The 24,204-nt window shown below is 41.3% G+C and overlaps 1 protein-coding gene across 1 annotated transcript in view; it reads left to right on the forward strand.

Moving 5' to 3' along the window:
• Positions 1 to 497: 497 nt before the first annotated feature.
• The window catches only part of MKLN1 (muskelin 1), a 158,847-nt gene continuing 135,140 nt past the window's right edge, over positions 498 to 24,204 (forward strand). The window contains exon 1 of the mRNA XM_067534992.1: positions 498 to 615. Within this exon, the coding sequence (XP_067391093.1) occupies positions 509 to 615 (107 nt within the window). The 5' untranslated portion in view covers positions 498 to 508. The remainder of the gene's footprint in view (positions 616 to 24,204) is intronic.

Genomic DNA, 24,204 nt, shown 5'->3' on the forward strand with positions numbered 1-24,204 from the left:
GCAATGTTTGTCTGCGGTGTGTCTGCAATGTCTGTCTGTCTGCAGCGCAGGTCTGTCTGCAATGTCTGCCTGTCTGTCTGCGGTGTGTCTGCAATGTCTGTCTGATTGTCTGCAGTGCAGGTCTGTCTGTCCCTCTGCAAGGTGCAGCGCAGGGTCTGCCTGTCTGTCTGCAATGAGAGTCTGTCTGTCTGTCTGACCGTCTTTCCGCAGTCTCTGCCTGTCATGTCTGTCTGCGGTATCTGCCTGTCTGTCATGTCTGTCTGTCAGCTGTCCGCAGTGTGTGTCTGTCTGCTACTCTGCAGTTGGTGTCCGCTTGTCTCTCTCTCCCTCTGCAGTGACAGACAGACAGACAGACAGACAGGCGGCCTGGCCAGTCGAGGGATCTCCCTTCGCCCCTCAGCCGGGCCGGCTCCCCGCTGGCTCCGGAGGGCGGCGGCCCCTTTAAGAGCGGCTGCCCCGCCTCCCCCTCCCCCCCTCGTCCTCTGCTGCTGCTGCTGCTGCTGACAAGATGGCGGCGGCGGCGGCGGGGCCCGCGGCTCCGGCCGGGCCCGAGAGCCGGGTGCTGGGCTACACCCTGCACCGCTGGAGCAGCTTCTCCTCCACCTACCTGCCCGAGTGAGTGACCGGCCCGGGGCCGGGGCCGAGCGCGGCGTCCGCGCCCCGCTGCAGCGCTCGCGGCTCTGGGCCTGCGCGGGGCCGCCGGGGGGCGGCGGCGGCGGGGCCGGGGCTGGCGCGGCCGGGCAGCGGGGTGGGTGCGGGCGGGCGCTGCCGCCGCTGGCCTGGGGGAAACGCGCTTTGACGGGCGGGCGGGCCCGGCTCCTGTTTTCGGCCCGCCCGAGTGACCCGGCCGGGGGCGAGCCCGGGGCTGCCGCCTCGCTGCGCTGGGCTCTCGCCGCTCCCGCCTCGGCCGCCTTGGCCCTCTGAGCTGCCGGCGTGCCCTGCCCGGTCTGGCGGCTCCAGGCTCGGCCCTGGGCAGCTGGCGGGTTCCTCTCGCTCGGGCTGAGGGCGGTGTGGTGTGGTGTGGTGGGGTGTGGGGTGTGGGTGGAGTGGAAGGTTGGATGGCGGGGGGGGGGGGGGGGGGGAGTAGCTCGAAGTCGCCTTTCCCCGATGTCACCGAGCGGCAGGATCCGGGAGCGGGGAGACCGGTCGGTGCGGATCCAGGTCACCCCGCACCCCGGTTCCGGCAGCTGAGGACGTGGCTTGCAGCGTGTGCCGGCCGAAATCCAATGTGTGGGTCTGTGAAGTGCGGCAGCCCTCCCCGGGTTGTCCGCAATCGCTGTTGATAGTAACGCTTAGAAAGTTGGTCAGGGACACCCCGAAAGCACGGCCTGCGTCTGTTCCGAGTGGTGCGCTCCTTGTACCGGTCTGGCTTTGGATTTTCATGGCTGTGAAGGACAGAGGGGCCGTCCTGGTTCGCTGTAAAGTGCACTTACCTGGAAGCCAGCTGGCCACCGGCATGACTCAGGCCATTAACTTCTGGTTGGACCAGAGCGCATCTTCTAGGCTGACATCCAGCCTTGAGTTACAAATGATGGAGCTGCTTCATCCTCTCCATCTATTCCATTGGTTGATTACCTTTACTCCTGCTTTTAAAAAAAAAGTGTGTTTTACTTCCAGTTTAAATTTTTTTTTACTTAAACTTCCAGCCATTGATTTTGGTTATGCCTTTGCTCATTTGGATTCCTTTAGTGTCCGATATCGTCCCTGTGTATATACTCCTAGGCCCTCATCAAGTCATCTCTTCGCTTTCCCTTTGAGAAGCTACATAGACTAAGCTCTTCCTAAGGCTTATTTTCCAGACCTCAAATTGTTCTTGCAGCTGTTTGCTTTAAAAAAAAGATGTTCAAAATTGGAGAAGCATCAGGGCTGGTACCAGAACTGGACATAGTATTCCAGTATTGGTCTCACCAGTGCTATTTACAAAGGTAAATACTCAATAATTCTGCTTATACAGTCGAGCATCCTGTTAGCCCACTTTGCCACAGCATCTCATCAGGTGTTCTTGTTTAGATGGTTATCCACAATGCTGATCTAACTAAGTCTTTTACCAAGTTCCTACTCTTCAGGATACAGTCTCCCATCCTGTAAACATGACTTGTTTGTGGATGCGTGATCTTGCATTTAACTGTATTTAAATGTATGTTTCAGTGTGCCCATCTGGATGAATCTGTATTGATGACATGTCCTCACAGTTATTCTCCACCTTAGTAATTTTTTGTTGTATAAAATCATTGTTGTTAAAATTTGCATATTTTCTTCTAGATCATTGATAAATATTGAATAGTTGGGCTGAGAATGATCATAATGGAAATGCACTAAAAACCCTCACTTGATTTTACACTAACTGCTATGTTTGGAGACCTAGCTTAAACATGATACCAAATGTAAAGGCAAGGGGGGCAGTCCTTTCTCTTGATTGCAGGCTAGTGTATTCAGCCACTCTTTAAATGGAGAAATGTTAAGTGCAAACACCATGGGAAAGAGGATTGAAATTTTGAATTAATCTTCTGGGAGTGGAGATGATGCAGTTATGAGATGTATACCATCACACAGTTAAAACTTGGCTTGTTTTAAAAATAGACAGGACCAGACCAAATCATGGTCCAGAAATATTGCTGGGGCCCACAGTTAAAACATGGTTCAATCCCGCCTACGCCGTAAGTCTGAATTATTTGAACCATAATGGGGCATGCTTGAAGAGTGGGTACTATTGTGTTATAGATAGAATTAATGTAGGCTTCTGGTTTCCCCAAAATGAATATTAGCCCTGTTACTGGGAGCAGAACCAGGCTTTGCTACAGTTGTGGTGTGGTGGCAAAGTACTAGTGTAGACAGGGTTTCTTCTGTCCATTTCTCATAGATTCTGCTAAGAAAAAACATGATTTAGGCACTCACCTTGGGTACTCAAGAGCATGATTTTAAATGTAAAACAAAATTATGAAATGCAAAATCCTTGTCCCTGCTGGCCAGCCAGAGCCCTGCAAGCAACAGCTGTTTAAATGCTGGTGGGGATCTGGACTTAAACTGGTAAGCAGATAAAATGTAGGCTGGAAACTGAAGTTTACTTTTTAAACGGTTAACAGGATTCTAGTTTTCTCCCAGAATATTACCCAAATACTTACAGGTAGCATTCAGATAACTTTCTGGTTGCATTCTGTTAATATGGGGATGGGGCCAAAAGGCTGAAAGTACAGCCAGCACTTGGCAGTCCACTCATCTGCCTGGCAGTGACAAAAGGGACAATGTCTCTGGGGAGAGTTTTTTGTTTTTTTTGTGAAGGTTGGTGATTGTTAATCTATTAGTTATTGCGGAATCTGAATTTAGACTTTTTAAAAAAAGTGTTTTAAAAAGTTCCTGTGTTTGTAGAGACCCCTTCACCCAAGGAAATACTTCCTTCTTGTATTTGCAGGACAGCTCCAGCATCTTTTAAAGCTGTTCCTGAGTTTCCCAAGCACTCAAATGAAGTTGATGTTCAAGGCAGTTTTGCTGCTACTATTCAGAACTCCTTGAGCAACAGTGAGGGTGTCAAGAATCCCCAAATCATGTCATTGACATTGGTGGTTCGTGGGAAAGTTATGAGCTGTTGCCAGGAAAATTGATTCTAGAACAAATTCATATTGTCATTGCTTGACCACTTCGTAGGATTTGATAAGATCAATGATGGAATTCTGCTGCCCTGCGTCAGATGTGGCAGAGATTAGCAAGATAGACTGAAATCATCTCAGTGCTGTCTCAACTGAATGAGGCTGCTCCTGGAGAGTTGTGATGAGTACCTGATCCTTCACTTTCAGAGCCCTCGCCTGCCTCTCCATATTGTTCATCTATATGAACTGCTAGGGGAGAGTGTGAAACAGCGTGGACTAAAATACCAGCAAGGTGCAAATGGCATTGAGGACTACCAACTCATTTTGCATAAACCACAGAAACAACCATCTGATTGTAATTACTTTGGTCACTACTGACCTGTTCTGGATATGTTGAAAATTCTTTTTAAGTGTGTACACGTTAGTGTGCATTAGATGCAGTAGGTGGAAAGAAGGGGATGGGCACTGGTACCTTTTAATGCCCCATAAGGGCATTCCACTGGGGCTGTCTTTCTAGCACATAGCAGCCTGAACCTCAGAATAATATCTAGTTTAGTCGTCATTTTATGGTGCTGGAGTAGCTTGATACCTGCAAGACACAAAGTAAAACTCGACTTCCATGTCTTGCTCGCTGAGTCACTGACATTGCCAAGGAGTTGGCAGACTCAGACCCTGGGAAGAAAGGACTGTCTCATGTTGCTGATAGGTTTGTTGTGACATTTTTCCTCACATAAAAATTCCATATTTTTTCTGTAAAATGATAAAACTGGGAAATTCCCCTCAGATTTTATTAAGTGAGACAGAAAAGGTGTACTATGTTTCACTCCTTAAGCATATATATTCCTCAGACAGAAAAAGACACATTGTCCAGAATTGTTTTACTCCTGGGGGAATACTGCATCACTGTGCATGCGCAGAATTCATGTCCCCCACAGATTTTTTTTTTCTCCGCAGAAAATACATTCTGCTGGAGAGGCACTACAGTTACACCTTTCGTGCACCGGGGGCTGATGTGGATCAAGAACAGAGGGCAGCTGGCTTACCAGCCATATCAGCCAGCCATGAATAGGTAGGGGGCAGTGTCTGCGTTCTTCACAGCACCTGGCCAGGTGAGGCAGCATGGTAGGTGGGGGAGACAGACCGATTGGGGCACATGGGGCTGCTGGGGTCACACAGACTGTGGTTCAGAAGGGCTGTGGGGGGGACAGACTGGGACAGGGGCTGAATGGGAGTAGGGGTGTAGGGCCACATGGGGACGGGCAGATGTGCCTGACTAAATGGGAGAGACTAGGGATCAGCCAGGGTCTGCATGGGGAAGGCTTCCCAGCTCCCTACCAGTTCCCCTCCCCTCAACCTGTTTCATACTTCTCTCACCTACACCCAACAATCCTCCAAGTTCACTCTAAGGCTCCTTCCCAGCAATTACTTCTCTCGGCCTCAGCTCCCATGAGCCTTTCCACCACTTCTGAGGGGTGCAGGAAATACATTTGTGTTGTTGTTTAAATTAATTATTATAAAGTTCTGTATTAATATGCCTAGTAAGGAATCTAATTGTCAAGAACATTTCCTCAATCTTTTTTGTTGTCTGTGGTGTTACAGACATACTTGCTGATGGGTATTTTGAAATAAATTACCAAAATAATTAAAACTGGTGTGATTACATTGTTGTTTTGACAAAATATGCAGAATTTTAAATTTTTTGTTGTGGAATTCTCTTGAGTAAACTGGTATCTACCATTCTTATATTTACCCTTATGTTTGCTTCTTCACAATCCAAACTGACTGTTTTGATCAAATGTTTGTAAAAGTGATAAGAACATATTTGATTTACTCTGAGCTGGCTGGACTGGCATGCCATTTTCTTTTTTGAAAACTGATAACATTCTGAATTCTGCAGTTCTGTTTGCTCAGATTATACTTCCACAATTTTCTAAACAACTAATGTGACAAGTTTCTTCTTAGATTTAGAGTAGAAATTTGTATCTTAATTTTAAATGGTAGAAGGTGAAAGGAGGAACTCACTTACATTCCATTGCTCACAAATCAGCTTTTTCTTCCTGTTCTGGACTCAATGATTGATTTTTTGATCAGCCATGACTAAGTATGAAAAGGTCCTGAAGCTTGTTTTTGGACTTTCCTTAAGTAGTTCCAGTTCCTTGTTAATTAGGTGAAACCAGATTTCCATTGGGACTGCAGCAGTAGGAGGGGCCTGCCTGCCCTGCCCGCTTCTGCTCTGCCCCCTCCTGCTCTGCTCCCCTGCCCACTGCTCGCACCTCTTTGCCCTCTCCCCTCCTTGGAATAACCAAATAAAAGCACTGGAGAGTTTGCAAACAAAAGCTGCAAACATTTCATTCTCAGTGGGCCCATGCCTTTGATAGAACGGGATGTTATGGAGTAAACATTTTCTTCAAAGTGTTTCCCTTTACCTAACAGCCTTACCTGGGTAATCTAGGTGGTGGGTCTTCTCAAGGCATTGGGAAGTCTAGGAAATAGTGCCGCTTACATCTGACTCGAAGGAAGTGTTGAGCTGCGTATTGTGTTCATATTGCTGACGTTTTAGACTGTAGTGTATTGCCAGTTTCCCAAGTATTACAGTTTCTGGAATAAGATGGGGGACAGGGTAGAACTTTGCAGGACTTGGTAGATGAATGCTGTGGGAGTGTAGGAACAGTTCCCCATCACATCTCTCTGGGGTGGTCTAAGAGAAGATTCAGACAATTTTAGGATGTATGCTTGTAGTTTCTTGAAGGGAGATAGGAGAATGGTGATGGTCATCAGATGAGTTGAACGCCATATATAGGTCTAAGTATGTATTTCTGTGGACAGGAGGATGTCCTCTACAAGGGCAACAATTTCCTTGGCCTGAATCCCGACTGAGATGGATTCAAGACCATGGCAGATGCTAAGTGGAGCTGGGACTAAGCAAGCTAATCAAGAAAATAGCATAGCAAGGAGAGGCTTAACACAAGGTGGTAATTAGTCAAGGTCACCTATGCACAGTACTAATTTCTTTGACTAGTTGGACTAGAGTTGCTTAAGGGTGTGAGACATTTTCTCTTTGAAGGAAGTATTTGCAGTCTGTTTGCTGGGGTCCCAGAAGATCTTTCATTAGCCAGAAGGAAAAGGGATCAATTACATATGGCGGACCTGATTGTTAAAACTTCTGCTATTTGTCTATTGGAAGCAGGAGGCCTGAGAGAATTTGATGTTCTGGTGTTTATTTTAATTAATTATCTGAAAAAGGACTTTGAGGAGTGCAGAACCATAGTGCCTCTCCTACCTCTGAGCAAGTGGTGCATGTGTCCCAGTCGCCTTGGGAATTGGCCTATGGAAAGTGCAAGTTCTCTCTGCAAGTAAGAAAACAGCAGCAAAAGCAATATCTCAGGAACCCTACTATGGACATCTTACTTTGCTTTAACAGATGTGAACATCTGAAGGCAGATGGTAGTGGGGTGCACCTTGAGAAGTGAATGGCCTGGAGAAAAAGGGGGTCACCAGAGGAACTGTATTTTTGCATAAATTTTAAAAAGTAATGAAACCTTGGAAATTAGATGTGTTGATGCAAATGTACATATTTACATAGTATTAACAGAGGCGAAAGCTGAAGTTAAAAAGAAACTGGAAATAGGGAAGGGTTTTAGGAAAATATACCCCTCAAATACTCTTAATTGAATCAGCCTAGCTAATGCAGTTTGGTGTTCCGCTTAACTGTGTGGCTATAACACTGTTAGCTTCGTACTTGGGGTGTACTGACTTCAAGTCAAATCAATATATATGCTTTAGAAACAAAATTTTAACTCCTATCTAACAGTCTTTATCTATTTGATATATTAAAAGTGTAAACTAACTGCTTAAAAGGTTATGATACTGTGTGGTAACGTACTTCCCTTGTTTAATCAGTAATTTTTTACTAAATTACACTTCTTCAGAGACTTTTGTTAAGTAATACAAATTAGCAAGTGTTATAATTCTGATTTATTAGACCTTTATTTATCTTTAAACTTCCACCTTGTTTTTGTTCATTGTTTTAGCAAAGGAAGACTGTTTTTTCTTCTGCTTTGTCTATATCGATTTGGTTTCTCAGATTAGGATGAAGTAATCCAAATGTAGAAAGAAATTTCTACACCATTAGAATAGACTCCTCCTGGAAAATAAGCAGGTTTGTCACTTCTGTGAACTCATGACCAGTGTGGCTGGCCAATGATTTCTACCTTTTAGGATAGTCAATAGCTGATTGACACTACCTTCATGGTCATCCTTCCTATCAGCAACCCACTCTCAGAATGCTATTTCATTATTGCTACTAAACCATATATTTTTGGTCTTTTTACATGCATGTGATCCTCTCTGAACACTGGTAAATGATACAGGAAGCTCTTAAAAATATCCCCAGATAAGATTGTTTTAAACCTGGAGAAATGGTAGCTCTTCTTCTCTCTCCGCCCCTCCCCTTCCTCCCCCCCCTTCCCTCCCCCCCGCGTGATGGGTACTTAACAGTGTCGTCATCAGTACTTCAGAGTCAAGGATGATGTCCGTTAGGCTTGGTGATGCATCTTCGGATGACTCAGGAGCCCGATTCTTGATGCATACAATCTTTGGCAGTGGGGGCATGTTGTTCCGCGGGGGAGTAGGATTAGCAGCCCTGGGTTAGTGTCCTTCTCCTTCTTCCGCCTCAGTGTTGTCATTGGCTGTGAAGTGGCGCACATCTTGATGGACCAGGTGGTGCCACGCTGAGCAGTCAGCAACTTGCTCCTCCCAGTTGTTGGTGTCAATGCCTCTATGCTTACGGGTGACCTTGAACATGTCCTTGTACTGCTTCCTTTGGCTGGCCTTTGAGCATTGGCCAGTGGAGAGCTGGGAGAAGAGAACCTGGCGAGGGAGGCGGTTCTCAGGCATCCGTATGTAGTGGCCGGTCCATCAGACTTGATTTCTCGGAAGCAAGGCTTCGATGCTGGTGGACACAGTTTCGTGGAGGATGCTCATGCTGGTCTGGTGGTCCTCCTATTTAATCCCCAGAATTTGATGCAAGCACCGCTGGTGGGTGCTCTCAAGGGTCTTAATGTGGCATCGGGAGACGGTCCAGGTTTCGCTGCAGTAGAGGATAGTCAACACGACAGCCTTATAAACCAGGACCTTCATTGACTTTTGAAGGTCTCTGGTTTTCAGACACATTGTTGCAGCTTGAAGAAGGTGGCACTGACACAGTTAACCTGGTGTTGGACTTCATCAGTGAAACTAGAATGTATGCTCTAGTTTAATCACAATTTATTGATCTTGATGCAGGAATTACAGTGGGGATATTCTGTGACCTCTGTCGTACAGGAGGCCAGAATACGTGGGTCCCTTCTGGTGTTACAAATCCATTAATTATTGATATAATACTGTTCAAACTAGTCTTTTCTGCAAAAATTATGTAAAAAGTTAACTATATTCCTACTTAAATGTTCTCGATCTTTCCAGTTGATGTAATATTAATGAAGCATGTTTCTACAAAAGGAAATAGTTACTGATACTTAAAGACTAACAGTTATACTATAGTCCAGCTGTTAAATTCCTTTATCAATTCTGTCCAAGTTGAGACCATCAGTGCTCACAGGTTGAGTTCTAGATTGAGACTCATCGAGGCAGGGACTCGTAGCTCTGTATATCGCCTTGTGCAGTGGGACTGCGATCCCTATTAGGGCTTTTGTATGCTGTTGTAAAATAATATTCCTTAGGATATTCAAGATTAGAAATGTGTGAGGAACCTCAGAGTATCGAGTAAAGCTAGCTGAATGACAACATTATGGCAAATGAAAATCCATTGTTGATAAATGCCAGGTCAACATGGGGAGGAATAACGTTGTGAAGTTATAAGGATGGTACATGTTAACAGGTGTGGTTATGGCACAGAGATTGTATACAAATGAACAGCTCTTAAATCAAATTTATGAAAGCAGGAATTCACAACTTCCTCTGTAGTGAAATGTTAATAGTATTGTGATGCTTATGTAAGAATGATGCTACAATATTGCAGAATCACTGCTGAATGTCTTAAAATTCTTAACTTTCATTAAAAACATACGTTATGGATATTTTTGTTTGACAGTTGACCAACTACTTTGGAGATTTTCCAAAATTCTACAAAGAATAACTGGAGAGTCACACAGACATATGCTATCTATTGCTTTGCTCAGATTTTCTGGCAGCACCAAGAGATCATTTCCTCATAGATGAAATACAAGAATGGAAATGCATAACTTGGACAGTCTTGTTGTATTTTAAATATGGCATATGCCTCTGTATTGACCCTAACTATTAGTAGAGAATGTAAGAGAACTATTAAGAGAATGTAAACAGATAGAGCTTAGGTCAAAAAAGACTCTAGGGGCTGAATTCTCCTCTCTTGCTGGTGTTATTCCTGACTTTTACCAACTGGAGTTACACTAGTTATTCCTTTGTCTAACTTCTATACTGTGTTCATCTTTATTCAGAGCTTGACACAAAAATGTAAAACTTCATTAATCTGATTAATTCTTTAAAAATAAAACACAAGCTTTGTAAATGGGGTTAATAGTGCATCACAGCTTTGAAGCTACATAACTTGCATTACATTTATTTGCATCCATGAAAAGAAAACTAGTGAGGAATTTACTTTGAAGGTGATCTTGGGAAACCTCTTAACAGTAATGCAAAATGTGAGCACAAGCTCTGCTGTTCTGAGGAGCGAGTTTGTTTACGAAAAACACTGTAGTAATACAAGCCACCTATTTGTCTTGGTTCATATCCTTAAGAAATTAGAAATGGGTCTGTAAAATTCCCTATAAAGCTAAACTTGGTTTGTTAATTAAAAAAGAACTATATAATTGGGTCATAACACAAGTTTAAAAGGGAACAGTAACATATGGTATGTACTTGTGTTTTATAAGAGGCAGTCTGTAGGGAGCTCCGGACTTGAAGTTGCTGTAGCAACAAATATTGTGCTAGGTTTGTTTTTGTTAAATGTTGTCACTAGCAACTTACAGTGAGTGCTGCTGCTTCATGGAAAACTTTGGAAATATATTTGAACTAAATTTCTTATTCTGCAATTATTCTGCCTGTATTTTCCTTTAATTAAATTATGGATGTTTTATCCTGGAATTCATCTAACTCTCCTTTTTTATATCAGTTAGTTGCTGAGGAAATGGTTAAAGCTTTCATTGTATTACAAACATTTATGAACAAAATCACAGGCCTGTTATCATATGTCCAAGATGATTGAGGGGTGAGGATGGTAGGGCAGATTTATATGGTGCTTCCCAACTGGATTTTGGGTTGGTGGAGATGAGAAATAGGAACAGTGGATTACTGAAGGAGTGTCTGATAGACCCTTTGTGTCAACATTTTGGGGGCATTAACTAATTCTTTGCTCCTCTAGTGGATTTTCTGATGTAGATTTTTCTTATTTTGGTGAGTGGGGAAAGATATTTTTCATAGATGAATGGATTTTTAAGGCCAAAAGGAACTATTGTGAAAGACTAGTCTGACTTCTTGCATAATACATGCAATGGGATTTTCTTGTATTAATTCCTGCTTCAAGTCCAATAGTTGTGCTTGAACTAAAGCATATATTTTTGTAAAAACATCCAAACATGATTTTAAAAATTGCCCCAGTGATGGAGAATCTACCACAACCCTTGGTAAGTTGTTCTAATAGTTAATTTCCTTCACTGTTAAATTCAGATTAGAAATACGGCCCAAACTTTTATCTGGCGTCGTCATTGAATATTGCCATACCCTTCATCTGCTAAGTTGAAGAGCTCTGTTACCAAATTTCTGTTCCCTGTGTAGATATTTAGGTTGTGATGAAGTCACCCATTATCTCTTCAATGAGCTAGATTGAGCTCTTTGAGTTTCACTATCTATAAGGCATGTTTTCTAATCCTTTAATCGTTCTTATGACTCTTCTCTGAATCCTCTCCAATTATCAACATTCTTCTTAAAGATAGAATTAATGATCCCTCTGCAAGCCAAATACAGCCTATTTTTGATGGTGAGTAGTCTGTGGCTATGTATTTGCTGCAGAAAAGTTAGTTAGCTTAAGAGGAGGGGGGAACTCACATTAACTAGCCTGGTAGTCAAGGCACTGTCATTTTTACTTCATAGGCAACCATGGGTGGGGGTTCACTTAGCTACCACATGGTAAAAATTACAGTGCCTTGTCTCCATTACGATTTTGTAGTGGAATAGTTAACATGCATCAGCTATCCTGTTGTAAAAATGCTCCCTTTTTTTTGTGAAAACATATCTTGTATGACTGTCATATAGTAAACCCTTAATCTGTTCACTTTATTCATTTTCACCTGCAACAACTGTGGGTAAGTACAAAGCTGGATTCTGCAGTATATAGGCTGCTGCTGCTATGACAAATCTTTGATCTGCTTTGCCCATTCCAGTTCTTGCAGTTAAGAAATTTGCAAGTCATGCAGCATACCCAAAGGGATGCTCAAGAAAATGCAAACTCATGTAGGTTGCAACTTAGACAGAAATCGGTCCAATTTTCTGAATTTATGGAAGTATAATGGGATAAGCTGTCAGCAGGTTGAATGCTGAATGAAGACTGTTTGAGGGATCAGTGGCTATGAAGATGCAGAAGTTAGATTTGTGATTGTTTTTTGCTTTCTGTGGCTTGGTCTGCACTAGAAAATTAGCTCAGTTTAACTACATTGGTCAGGAGTGTGAAAAATCCATATCCCTCAGCATTGTTCCTAAGCCAACATAAGTCCCCAGAGACAGTGCTAGGCTGATGTAAGAACCCTTTCGATGACCTCGGTAATGCCTCTTGGGGAGGTGCTTCACCTACCCACCGTCCCTTCCCATCGGCGTAAGTAGTGTCTACAGTGGTGCAGCTGTGCCACTTAGGGATATAAATATCAGTTACAAAAGGTAACCATTTAAACTATTAAAATTATTGGATAACTATTTAATCAATATAATTTTATGTCCCCCTCCTGTCAGACCCTGGTTAGCACCCCCAGCGGATGGTCCCTGGTGTTCTGCAGTGGGGCGCTCCGCGGCACCTGCACCAGGGCCTCAGCCTCCTTGGGCAACAGCGCAGCTGGCACAGTCCTGGCCCGAGGCCATCATGATGGAGACAGAGAGCCCGTGCTGCTGGTTGAGCCAATGCTGCTGCCGTTAACAGATAAACATCTTACTGTTAAGACTAATGCTTATCAGTTAATTGTTTAAACGTTTAGTATTTTACATCCCTAGTGCCATTCTAGCCTTTTAAGTGTAGACAAGTGTAGACTAATTGCTTTCCCATGTAGAGGGTAAATCTCTAGTCCCATTTGGCTAACTGAATTAATTTTTTGTGTTTAACTAAAACAAAATCTTTTGAGATCTTTAGCTGCTTTTGCTCCATATAAAAACACAAGCCAATTACTACACAAAAATAAATTCAGCAGACTCCTTCCTTGAAGCCAAGAAAAGGAGGTGGAGGAGCCACCTTAGCCATAGATCTCAATCTTCAGTGCACAGACTCCATCGCCGCCTCTCCCAAAGCCTCTGAAAGTAAATGAGGTTTGCCGTGTGTCCTGCAGGTGGACATATGTGGGCTATTTTGGATAAGTTGAAGGGAGAGAAGTGAACTCTAAAGTTCAGGGCTGCTTACAGATAACACCCTGCTAACAACTTCTTCTCTTTTAAATTGAGGGAACATCAGCTTGTGCACCTCTGCTGACCTGGCTTTTGGTAATATGATGGAAGGAGAGATGTGATTTCTCAAACTGGAAAGTCCCATGTCATTTAGGCCATAATTGTACATGCTTAGTAGCTTGGTTCTTGGCTGCTTGAAACAGCTCATCTCTCTTCATTGCTGTGACAGCTCAAGTCTGCTGAGGTACCTGAGCTCCTTGTCCTTGGATTTGCATGTCTTAGGGTCAAGGACAGGATGTTCTTTGGGGAATGCCTTTAAGTCTGGGGTGTGTTTCCCTGCTGGGATGGAAGCAAGACCTGCTGTTAGGCTTTTGCCTAAGGAGGTGGGGTGGGGAGCTGATTTTTCCTGTGTAGTACTGAAGCATTGTACATGGGTCCATAGACCTTCCTTTGTATTTTCATTTTGTAAACGAACTAAAAAGCTGAGCTTCAGATAACCCTAAAGTTATGAATAGTAGAAATAGAAGGGCCATTATGGCTATTAAAAGAAAGAGGCAAAAGAGTTAAATGCTGAAATCTAGTGAGTGACAGTTAACTTTTGTCAGATTAAAAGGAAAAAAAACCTGGTTGACATTCAAAAGGTCAATATCAAAGATGGAATCATGCAACATCGAGAGCTGCTGAATTTCTGGAAGCAGAAAAAAGTTCTTCCCAGGGCTGGTCTACACTTACCTTTCAAATTTGGCAGCAGTTGATGGGAGTTACGCAAGCTATGCAAAGTAGCTTGCGTAACTCCCTTTGACTTCCTAAATCCATTTCTATGCGGCGACTTCACCGCGCTGTCCCACTTGAGCGGATGGTTTTAGTGCGCCGACTTCCGCATTGATGGAGCGCATCTTCACTGACGGCTCAATCGATTCAGATAGATCGATCTGGGGGTGGCGAATTTGCCGCTGTCAATGAAGACGGCATGGAGAACCATAAAATAAGGTCCCCAAATTTATAGCACTCTACAGATAAGATCCAGATTGGATCCCTGAAGATGACAGGCAATAATACCCACAAATTCCATTGAGAGAAGTAGAAACTAAAAGCCGGACCAAATGATGCCAAGTAAACTGCTACTAGTGATTAGTCAAAGTGGGATTCAATTTTTCTGATAGTTGAACAGTCCCAGTAGAAATAATAAAAGTATTTAGCATTATAAGCAGATACGGTTTACCTAAGAAATGTATTTTGAACAAAAACCGAGTTCTGGGCCACAGGAAGTCTTAAATTCATTATGAGTTTTGGAGTAGCATCACTGAGCACAAATTACCAAATTGAAACATCTCTGGTTAATTAGTGACTAAGTCAATTTTGTCATTGGGTTATGTTCATTTGATTTTTTTAAGAGAAACTTACTAAGAAGGTGCATTATTTCTATGATCCAAAGATCTTTAAAAATTAAAAAGCCAAGTTAGAATAGCTCAGACTTGTATTAAAAAAACCCTGCTATGTTAGAAGTTTTGCTTATTAAATCATTTTTGGGAACCATCTAAAATAAAAAATAGCAAAAGATAAATACATGGGAATCAAAGTCTCAAAGCTAGATATTACTATTTCCTGAATATTGTAAATCCTCGATCAGTCAGATGCTGAAGGTAACTAAATTCTCCAAGTTTTCTGAATATTCTCCTGTAGCCAACTATAGAAAACTGTCTTCAAAACAAAACACTCCAAACAAAAAACTTTGAGTAGCCTATCATTTTTAAAAAATCGATTGGAGGCCTAAAACACGTTCAGCTGAATCTGGAGCTGCTGCGTTTATGGATATCAGCCTCAAATTACAAATCTTAAACAGTAAGAGTTTGAATCTATTAAACTTTTATAGAAAGCATAGGCTGGCAGCAATCTGAGACTACTAACTTATGTTTACTCCCCAGAAGCCATTTATCTATTTGTTCATCTGTTGCTTTTTTGTCAAAAACATAAACTGTGAGGTCTCTGGAGCAGGGACTTATTTGTAAGTATCCGATACAGTACGGAGCCTTAATCCTTGATTAAAATCATTGGGTGCTACCACAAATGAAATAATTACTAAATTAGTGAAATGATTATGAAAAAGCTGGGCATAGATTTGTTATATTGTAACATTTTAGAGCTAATTTTCCTTTTGTGCCAGGGATTTATAAACTCTCTGAAAAATGTCAGATTAGAAAATGTTGTAAAGGGTTCTTAAGTAAAGGGGAATATAGTGTAATAAAACTAAAACAAATACCCAAGTTTAAAAAAAAAATAAATAAACAAGATCACGCTGAAATCTTCTGCATATCACCTGTGTGGCAGTCAATCAAATCACTCTTCTACCAGCTCATTCACTAGATGCTGAGGTATTTATGACTGTGTAATATTTTAAAATTGATTTGGGATTTGGCACTAAATTTATGTCCTTTGTATCATGTTGGATAGGAATCAGCCAGCAAGAATTTTAATTAATGCTATCCCCCTCCCAATAACTTTCCTCTTGTATGGGAACCAGACAGTTACTGTGATTCCTGCACCTCTTTGAGTTAGAGAGTTGATTCTTTTGCTACTAAATGTGATTTGACTAATGCTTCTGTGTGGATACATTCAATTACACTTGCATTTCATACAGTATATGTGCACGCGTGTACATTCTCACTTCATTTTCTTTTTTTGGCAGAAACTGTTTGTGTTTCTTGCAACTTATTACAAGTTGAGGCAGACGACCGTTAAATCAGTGATCAGGAGGTGGAGTGATACTATGCAAAAATGGGCCAAAATATTAAATCTGGACATTGAAACTTAGAAATATGATTTGCTATGCAGAATAATCAGGATTGACACAGGATTTATTGGGTGTGGTTTTTTTTTTTTTTTTGCCCCATCATGTAACAGGCCTGCAGGTAGTTCTAATGAGCCTGGAAGTTGACTAAGTGCTACTGAAAATCAAATGGCCTGTTTGCTGAGTGAGCAGGCATTCATTGTCCAGTGTATAGCTCAGTGTTTGCCAGTAGTGGTTTACTTACTGCTCTATAGAAAAGGCTGTTTGGGAATAAAGTTAATCCTAGTTAATTTACTAAAAGAAATATACCAAATGTTAAAAGAATGTATTATTCCATCGAACATCTTGAGGGAGAATTAGTTTGGATCCTCCTGCTCTCTTCAGTGAAGCTGAAGAAATATGGTTGTTACGGAAGTATTTTGCGACTTGAACATTTTCTTTTATTCTTGGAGAAGAGGTACTTAAGTCTTTGGCTAAAAGATGCATTAAATGGGCACTGCAGCCATCTGTTATTAAGGAGCATCCTTCTGTTTCTTCTTCTAAGTATTTTCTCATCTTTGCCACGTTTGCAGCATTGTCTGACAAAACTGCACGTGACAGTTGAATTTTTGTTCACAGTTTATTACAGCTTTCACTGCCACTTCTTTTAAATATTCTGTTGTGTGGGCATTTCCCGATGTAGCTATTGTTTCTGAAAGATATGCAACCCCATTTTCTGTTGTGTCACAGGCATATATTACTGGACTTTACTGTACATTGCTCTACCCATCAAGGCTTAAACTGGCAAATTTCCCCTCAGTATTTCTTGCACATGGTTCAAGTTCCTTCTCAGGCACTGTATCTTTTCATCTGTGATGTCTTGTTGGAATTTGCTGATCCTCACTGGCACTTCTGGTTTTTGAGAAAACAAATGTAGGATAGGGTTCCCTTGGGAAAGCTGAGTTATGCTGAAGTAAAATAGGGAATGGGTTTTTTGGCATCACCATTATGGTCTGCGGCCATGATGTTCCAAAATAAGGGGCATGTATTATGTAATATAAAATAAGAAAATGACACCCAGTGGCAACTGGCAACTCTAGATTTCTCTTACTTGCAGCTTTCTGTACTGAATACTTGGGTGTCTTCCCTTTTTCTTTCCAGTCCATGCCACTGTTCCTTTCTATTCTGCCTCCGTCCTTTGTCTCTGTCTTTAAGACAGTGTCTTAGCTAACTATTCTGCTTTGCTTGGTCCAGCTCTACCACCTCATAAGCACAGAACAACAACAATCCTATCTAGCCTGTGTCTGTCTTTGCACATGTGACCTTAGTCTGCTGAGAAACAGAAACTGAAAGCCCAGAACTTTTAAGAAGCAAGAGCTGGTAGTTAAGCTGGACAGACTAGAGCAATTAATTCATTTTTATGAGACTTAAGTGTAGGTTTAACATGTTTGTGATGAGATATAATTGTAACTGTTATTTTTTAAACGAGAGAAATTTAGTATTGATTTAAAAAAATTTTTAAAAATCCAATTTTTTAAATTAAAAGAAAAATCATTGATTTTTATCCATCCTGCTTCCAACTCTAATTGTCTATGATTCTATGATTAGTAAGTTAGTTAATATGGAGAGCTGGATAATGGACGAGTGGATAATAGTGGTTCTACTGTACTTGTTTGTCCTCTATCTAGCTGATGAAGTGAGCCGAGTCTCACGAAAGTTTATGCCTACAAAAATTAAATTTGTTAGTCTTTAAAGTGCCACAGAACTCTTGTTGTTTTCACTGTGGTTTGTGGTTTGGATTCAAATTTGTATAATTTACAAAAGGTGTCATTAGTGAGGGGGAATTTTTTTCCCCTCTAGTGCTATCTCAAATCCTAGCGTAGCCTTTGCAGAGGGATATGTATTCCTTTCTGGAGGGTGTGATTTTTTTTTTTTTAAATTTAACCCTGGTACGCTAACACGTACCACCACAATTTCCTTGTTGAATAAAAACCAAGTGTTTGGGTGGATTAGAGTTGGACTGAGTGGATCTATTACTTTGAGTTGTCTGGCTTGATATTACTATATAAATTGGAACAGCTAATCCATCCTGTTTAATGGGTGCATACCAAGTATCTTCACTTGCTTTAAATTTCATATAAGTTCTAATGTTCTTTGTATTCCTGCCAGAGTTTTATCTGGGATGATGATAGGAAGTTTTTGAAATAAGAAAGATATCTCTGGGAAAATACCTATTTTGATGGTGATTTTTTTTCTTCCTAACCATGAAACCGCATAATTCTCCCAGCATGCCAATTATTTTTCATTTGATGAAGTAGTGATTTTTGACATTGAAATTATACAGCTCCTAGGTATTTGTAGAACTTGTCCATTTGTACTGAAATGTGTTTTTGGAGTGGTGATCTTTTAGGGACTAGCAAATATATAGCTAACCATTCAGATTTGGCATAATTTACTGTAAAGCCAGGAATTTTTGGTTTAGTTAAATATACCATGTCAGAATATGAAGCTAATTTCTGATGTTTTCCTGTAAGTTTTATCCCTGTGATGAATTCATTATCGCTTTTCCTCAGCGCAAAAGGCTCCATAACCAATGCGAAAAAATGAAGGAGACGGTGGATATCCCTGCCTAGTTTTCATATGTATTCAAACAGAAAATTTAACCCCATTGATTCTCTCAGTTGTTTTGGGGCTGGTATAAAAAGCAGTTATCCATTTAAGGAACTGGAGACCAGTGAATTTATGGAACAGAACTTCAAACAGAAAATTCCACTTTACTCCGTCAAAAGCTGTCAGTGCATCAAGTGATAAATAGATCTCCTTTGGTGTGGCACTATGAATGATTCCAAATACTCTAAGAATATTACCTGACATTTGTCTATCAGTTAACCAAGCTTGATTTGGGTTTCTGTAAACTGAGTGGACTGCATTCAGTTAGCTAGTATGTTTGCTAAAGTCTTTATCATGATTCATCAATGCTAGGGGCCTATAAAGAACTGCATGTGGTAAAATCTTTTCCATCTTTAAGGAGAGCAGCAGTAACTTCTTTCATGGATTAAGTTCCTCCCTCCTATGGACCTGCTAATACCTCTTTAAATATCTTGTAAAAATTCAGCTGGGAAAACATCAAGTCCTGGATTTTACCACTCTGCATACTTGTGACTATTTATAAGACGACTTCTGTTATTTCTTTATCTAATGCTTGTTTATCCCATCTTTGGCAAGCCTGCCACTTCCAGATATTTTTGAATAACTTCATAGTTTCATAACTTGGAGTATGTGAAATACATAGGTTTTTTTATAAGAAGCAGGAAAAGCTGCACATTTCATTAGGGTGCATAACTATCTTTCGCTGATTATTCTTAGTTGGCAGAATAATGTATTGCTCTTGAATCCGTTTAAGCATTTGGGCCAATAACTTATCACTTTATTTCCTTTTTCATAAAACATATGCTTTGTATGCTTTATAAGACAGGTCTTCAAACAAAGCTCCACTCTTCTAGCAAAAAACTTTCTCAGTGGTAACTAAACACTGTTTTCCCACTATTGATATGCCTTTTTGAACCTGTCTTTATGAATCACTTGTAATTTTTTTATCTACTGTTATAGCTTTAATTTTTCTGGAGCTCTTTCAAATGAGGCTCTGCTTATCAGCTGATCCTTAAATACTACTTCCTGCCTCTCCTAGAAGACCTCACTTTAAATTTGTCTTTATCGGGTATTGGAAAGTATCGAACAATATCGGTGATGCTGTATAAAAAGATAACCAGTTCAACTCTACTATTACAATGACTAATGTATCACCACTGTTGCATATTTGCATTAAATCTGATACAAAGTGCATCACGTAAGGTATAAATGGAAAAGTTGTAATCTGCTAAGTATGCATGTATCATCTTTGTATCTGAAGTTATGAATTATTTGCTATGTATTTGTATCTCAAACGTGTGGTCTTCCTGGCTGACATCTCCCAAACAAATTTACATGCAGACTAACTATCAGTGGTTGATGGACCATCCATATGGTGGTGGTTGTCGATCCCTTGGGTTGAGGATGATCTCTTTTACAGGTTTTATTTTATATGGGTCCTTTGGTGACTGAGGAGCCCGATCCTCGAGTCGCATACTCATTGGCAGACGTTGTAGGTGGCGTTGGAAGGCAGGGTAGGGCCACAATTGCTGCATGACAGTTGTCTACTCTTTCTTTTCTTTGACTTTTCTGTGACCAGGGTAAGGTGATTTTTCTCAAAAGTGACCATTCCTTCTTTGACAAGTCTTCACCAATTAGCGTTGTCTCCCAGTGTGTGATGTTGATACTACATCTCTTGATGTTTATCTTGAAGTGTCTTTGATGCGTTTCTTTTGGCCTCCCCGTTCCTTTCTGCTTTGGTGAGTCGGGCGTAGAGCAATTCTTTTGGTAAGCATGCATCAGACATGTGCATACAGTGCCCGCTTCACCTCAGCTGGTGAATCAGCCTTAAGACTAAAGATGTTGGCCTTTGTGATGACACTAACATTAGTACAGCGATCCTCCTGCTTTATGTTGGGGATCTTTCAGAGACGGTGCTGGTATTCCAGGTTTTTCAAGTGTTTTCTGTAGGTCACCCAAGGCTAACAGCCGTAGAGGAGAGTTGGAATTACCACCGCTTTATAAACTAAAAGTCTATTGTGCTGATATTGTTCACATCTGGTGAGACAGTCTGCCAAACGCAAGGCTGGCACCGTAGATTCTGTGCTGAATCTTGATGTCTGTTTGCCCTATGTGAGAGAGTCATTGTCAGAGGACTATTCTCCTGGAATGGACTTCACCTACATAGGAAGGGAAATAGACTTCTAGGATGAAGGTTGTCACAACTGATTAAGAGAGCTTTAATCTAGGAATTTGGGGGAGATGGTTGGGAGATGCCCAGGTAATCTCATTGAGAGAGAGGAAAATGAAGTAAGAAAGGATAAGGTAGTGGGTAGGAGAATGAACATTAAGAGGAAGAGTAGTGTAGATACCAGTCTAATAGGTGATACTGGTGGTAGAATGACTGGGTAAGGAATGTGAGCGAAGGCAAACAACAAAAATTAAGATGTTTGTACACCAATGCGAGGCGTCTGGGTAACAAAATGGAGGAATTAGAGCTACTGGTGCAGGAAGTGAAACCAGATGTTATAGTGATAACAGAAATATGATGGAATAATAATCATGACTGGAGTACAGGTGTTGAAGGGTATGTGCTGTTTAGGAAAGAGAAATAAAGGCAAAGGTGGGGAAGTAGCTTTGTATATCAATGACGAGGTAGACTAAAGAAATTAGAAGTAATGGAGTGGATAAGAGAGAGTCTGTCTTGGCAAAAATCACATTAAAGAAAGCTACTAGAGCTTCCCCTGGGATAGTGCTTGGAGTGTGCTACAGACTGCCAGGATCCGATTTGGGTATGGATAGAGACCTCTTTAATGTTCTTAATGAAGTAAATACTACTGGGAATTGTGTGATTATGGGAGACTTTAGCTTCCCAGATATAGACTGGAGGACAAGTGCTACTAATAATAGTAGGGCCCAGCTTTTCCTGGAATTGATAGCTGACAGGTTCCTTCATTAAATAGCTGAAGCAACAAGAGGGGATGCCATTTTAGATTTGGTATCGGTGAGTAGTGAGGATCTTATAGAAGAACTGGTTGTAAGGAACAACATTGGTTCGAGTGACCATGAGCTAATTCAGTTCAAACTAAATAGAAGGATCGATAAAAATAGATCTGTGACTAGGGTCTTTGATTTCAAAAAAGCTAACTTTAAAAAATTAAGGGAATTAGTTAGGGAAGTGGACTGGACTGGACTGAAGGACGCATGGATCTAAAGGCGGAGGAAGCTTGGAATTACTTCAAGTCAAAGTTGAAGAAACTAACTGAAGCTTGCATCCCAAGGAAGGGTAAAAATTCGTAGGCAAGAGTAGTAGACCAAGCTGGATGAGCAAGCATCTCAGACAGGTTGTTAAGATAAAGCAAAAAGCCTACAAGGAATGGAAGATGGGAGAGATAAGCAAGGAAAGCTACCTCTTCGAGGTCAGAACATGTAGGGGCAATGTGAGAAATGCCAAAAGCCAAGTAATGTTGGACCTGGCGAAGAGAATTAAAACAAATCATAAAAGATTCTATATCCATATAAATAGGAAGAAAACAAAGAAGTGGGACTGCTAAGATCTGAAGATGGAGTGGAGGTTAAGGATAATCTAGGCATGCCCAATATCTAAACAAATACTTTGTCTCCATTTTTAATGAGGCTAATGAAGAGCTTGGGGATTATGGCAGTGGGGATAATGGGAATGAGGATATGGAGGTAGAAATTACCACATTTGAAGAAGCCGCCAAACTCGAACAGTTTAATGGGACTAAATCAGTGGGCCTGGATAATCTCCATCCAAGAATATTAAAGGGACTGGCCCATGAAATTGCAAAGCCATTAGCAAATATTTTTAATTAATTTAATTAATTTGTAAATTTAGGGGTTGTACCATATGACTGGAGAATTGCTAACATAGTTCCTATTTTTAAGAATGGGGAGGAAAAAAGCAATCTGGGTAATTACAAGCCTGTTAGTTTGACCTCAGCAGTATGAATGGTCTTGGAAAAATTTTTGAAAGAGAAAGTACTTAAGAACATCGAGGTTAACAGTAACTGGGACAAAATACAACATGGCTTTACAAAAGGTAGATCGTGCCAGACCAACCCTATCTCCTCCTTTGAGAAGATAACAGATTTCTTAGGTAAAGGGAATGCAGTGGATCTAATTTACCTAGATTTCAGTGAGGCATTTGATACAGCTCCACATGGGGAATTACTAGTTAAATTGGAAAAGATGGGGATTAATATGAAAATTGAAAGGTGGATAAGGAACTGGTTCAAGGGGAGACTACAAGGGGTCATACTAAAAAGTGAACTGTCAGGCTGGAGGGAGGTTACTAGTTGAGTTCCTCAGGGATCTGCCTTGGGACCAATCCTATTTAACCTTTTTATTACTGACCTTGGCACAAAAAGTGGGAGTGTGCTAATAAAGTTTGCAGATGACACAAAATTGGGAGGTATTGCTAATACAGAGAAGGATCGTGATATACAAGAAAATCTGGATGAACTTGTAAACTGGAGTAATAGAAATAGCATAAAATTTAACAGTGGAAAGCGCAAGGTCATGCATTTAGGGACTAATAAAAAATTCTATGAGCCACCAATGTGATTTGGCCTTGAAAAACGTTAATGCAGTCCTAGGATGCATTAGGCGAGGTATTTCCAGTAGAGATAGGGGGTGTTAGTACCGTTACACAAGGCACTGGTGAGATGTCATCGGGAATACTGTGTGCAGTTCTGGTCTCCCATGTTTAAGAAAGATGAGTTCAGACTGGAACAGATGCAGAGAAGGGCTACTAGGATGATCCAAGGAATGAAAAACCTGCCATATGAGAGGAGACTCAAAGAGCTTGGCTTGTTTAGCCTAACCAAAAGAAAGTTATGGGGAGATATGATTGCACTCTATAAATACATCAGAGGGATAAATACCAGGGAGGGAGAGGAATTATTTGTTGAGCACCAATGTGGACACAAGAACTAATGGATATAAACTGACCATCAGGAAGTTTAGACTTGAAATTAGACCAAGGTTTCTAACCATCAGAGAAATGAAGTTCTGGGATGGGCTTCCAAGGGAAGCATTGGGGGCAAAAGACCTTGCTAGCTTCGAGACGGAGTTTAATAAATTTATGGAGGGGATGGTATGATGGGATAGCTTAATTTGGCAACTAACTGATCTTTGACAACTAGTGGCAAATATGACCAATGGCCTGTGGTGGGATGTTAGATGGGGTGCGTTCTGAGTTTTTACAGAGAATTCTTTCCAGGTGTCTGGCTGGTGAGTCTTACCGACATGCTCAGGGTTTAGCTGATCACCATATTTGGGGTCGGGAAGGAATTTTCCCCCAGGGCAGGTTGGCAAAGACTTTGGGGGTTTTTCAACTTCCTCTGCAACATGGTGCATGGGGTCACTTGCTGGTGGATTCTCTGAACCTTGAAGTCTTTAAACCATGATTTGAGGATTTCAATAATGCAGTCATATGTTAACGTCTATTACAGGAGTGGGTGAGTGAGGTTCTGGCCTGCGTTGTGCAGGAGGTAAGACTAGATGATCATAATAGTCCCTTCTGACCTTAAAGTCTATGAGAGGCTGTCAAGGTAGGCAAAATGTTCTATGTTTTCCAGTTCCTCT

The sequence above is a fragment of the Emydura macquarii genome, unplaced genomic scaffold, assembly GCF_026122565.2.
Source record: "Emydura macquarii macquarii isolate MOO-44397 ecotype Brisbane River unplaced genomic scaffold, CSIRO-AGI_Emac_v2 contig_3470, whole genome shotgun sequence".
Taxonomy (NCBI): Eukaryota; Metazoa; Chordata; order Testudines; family Chelidae; genus Emydura; species Emydura macquarii.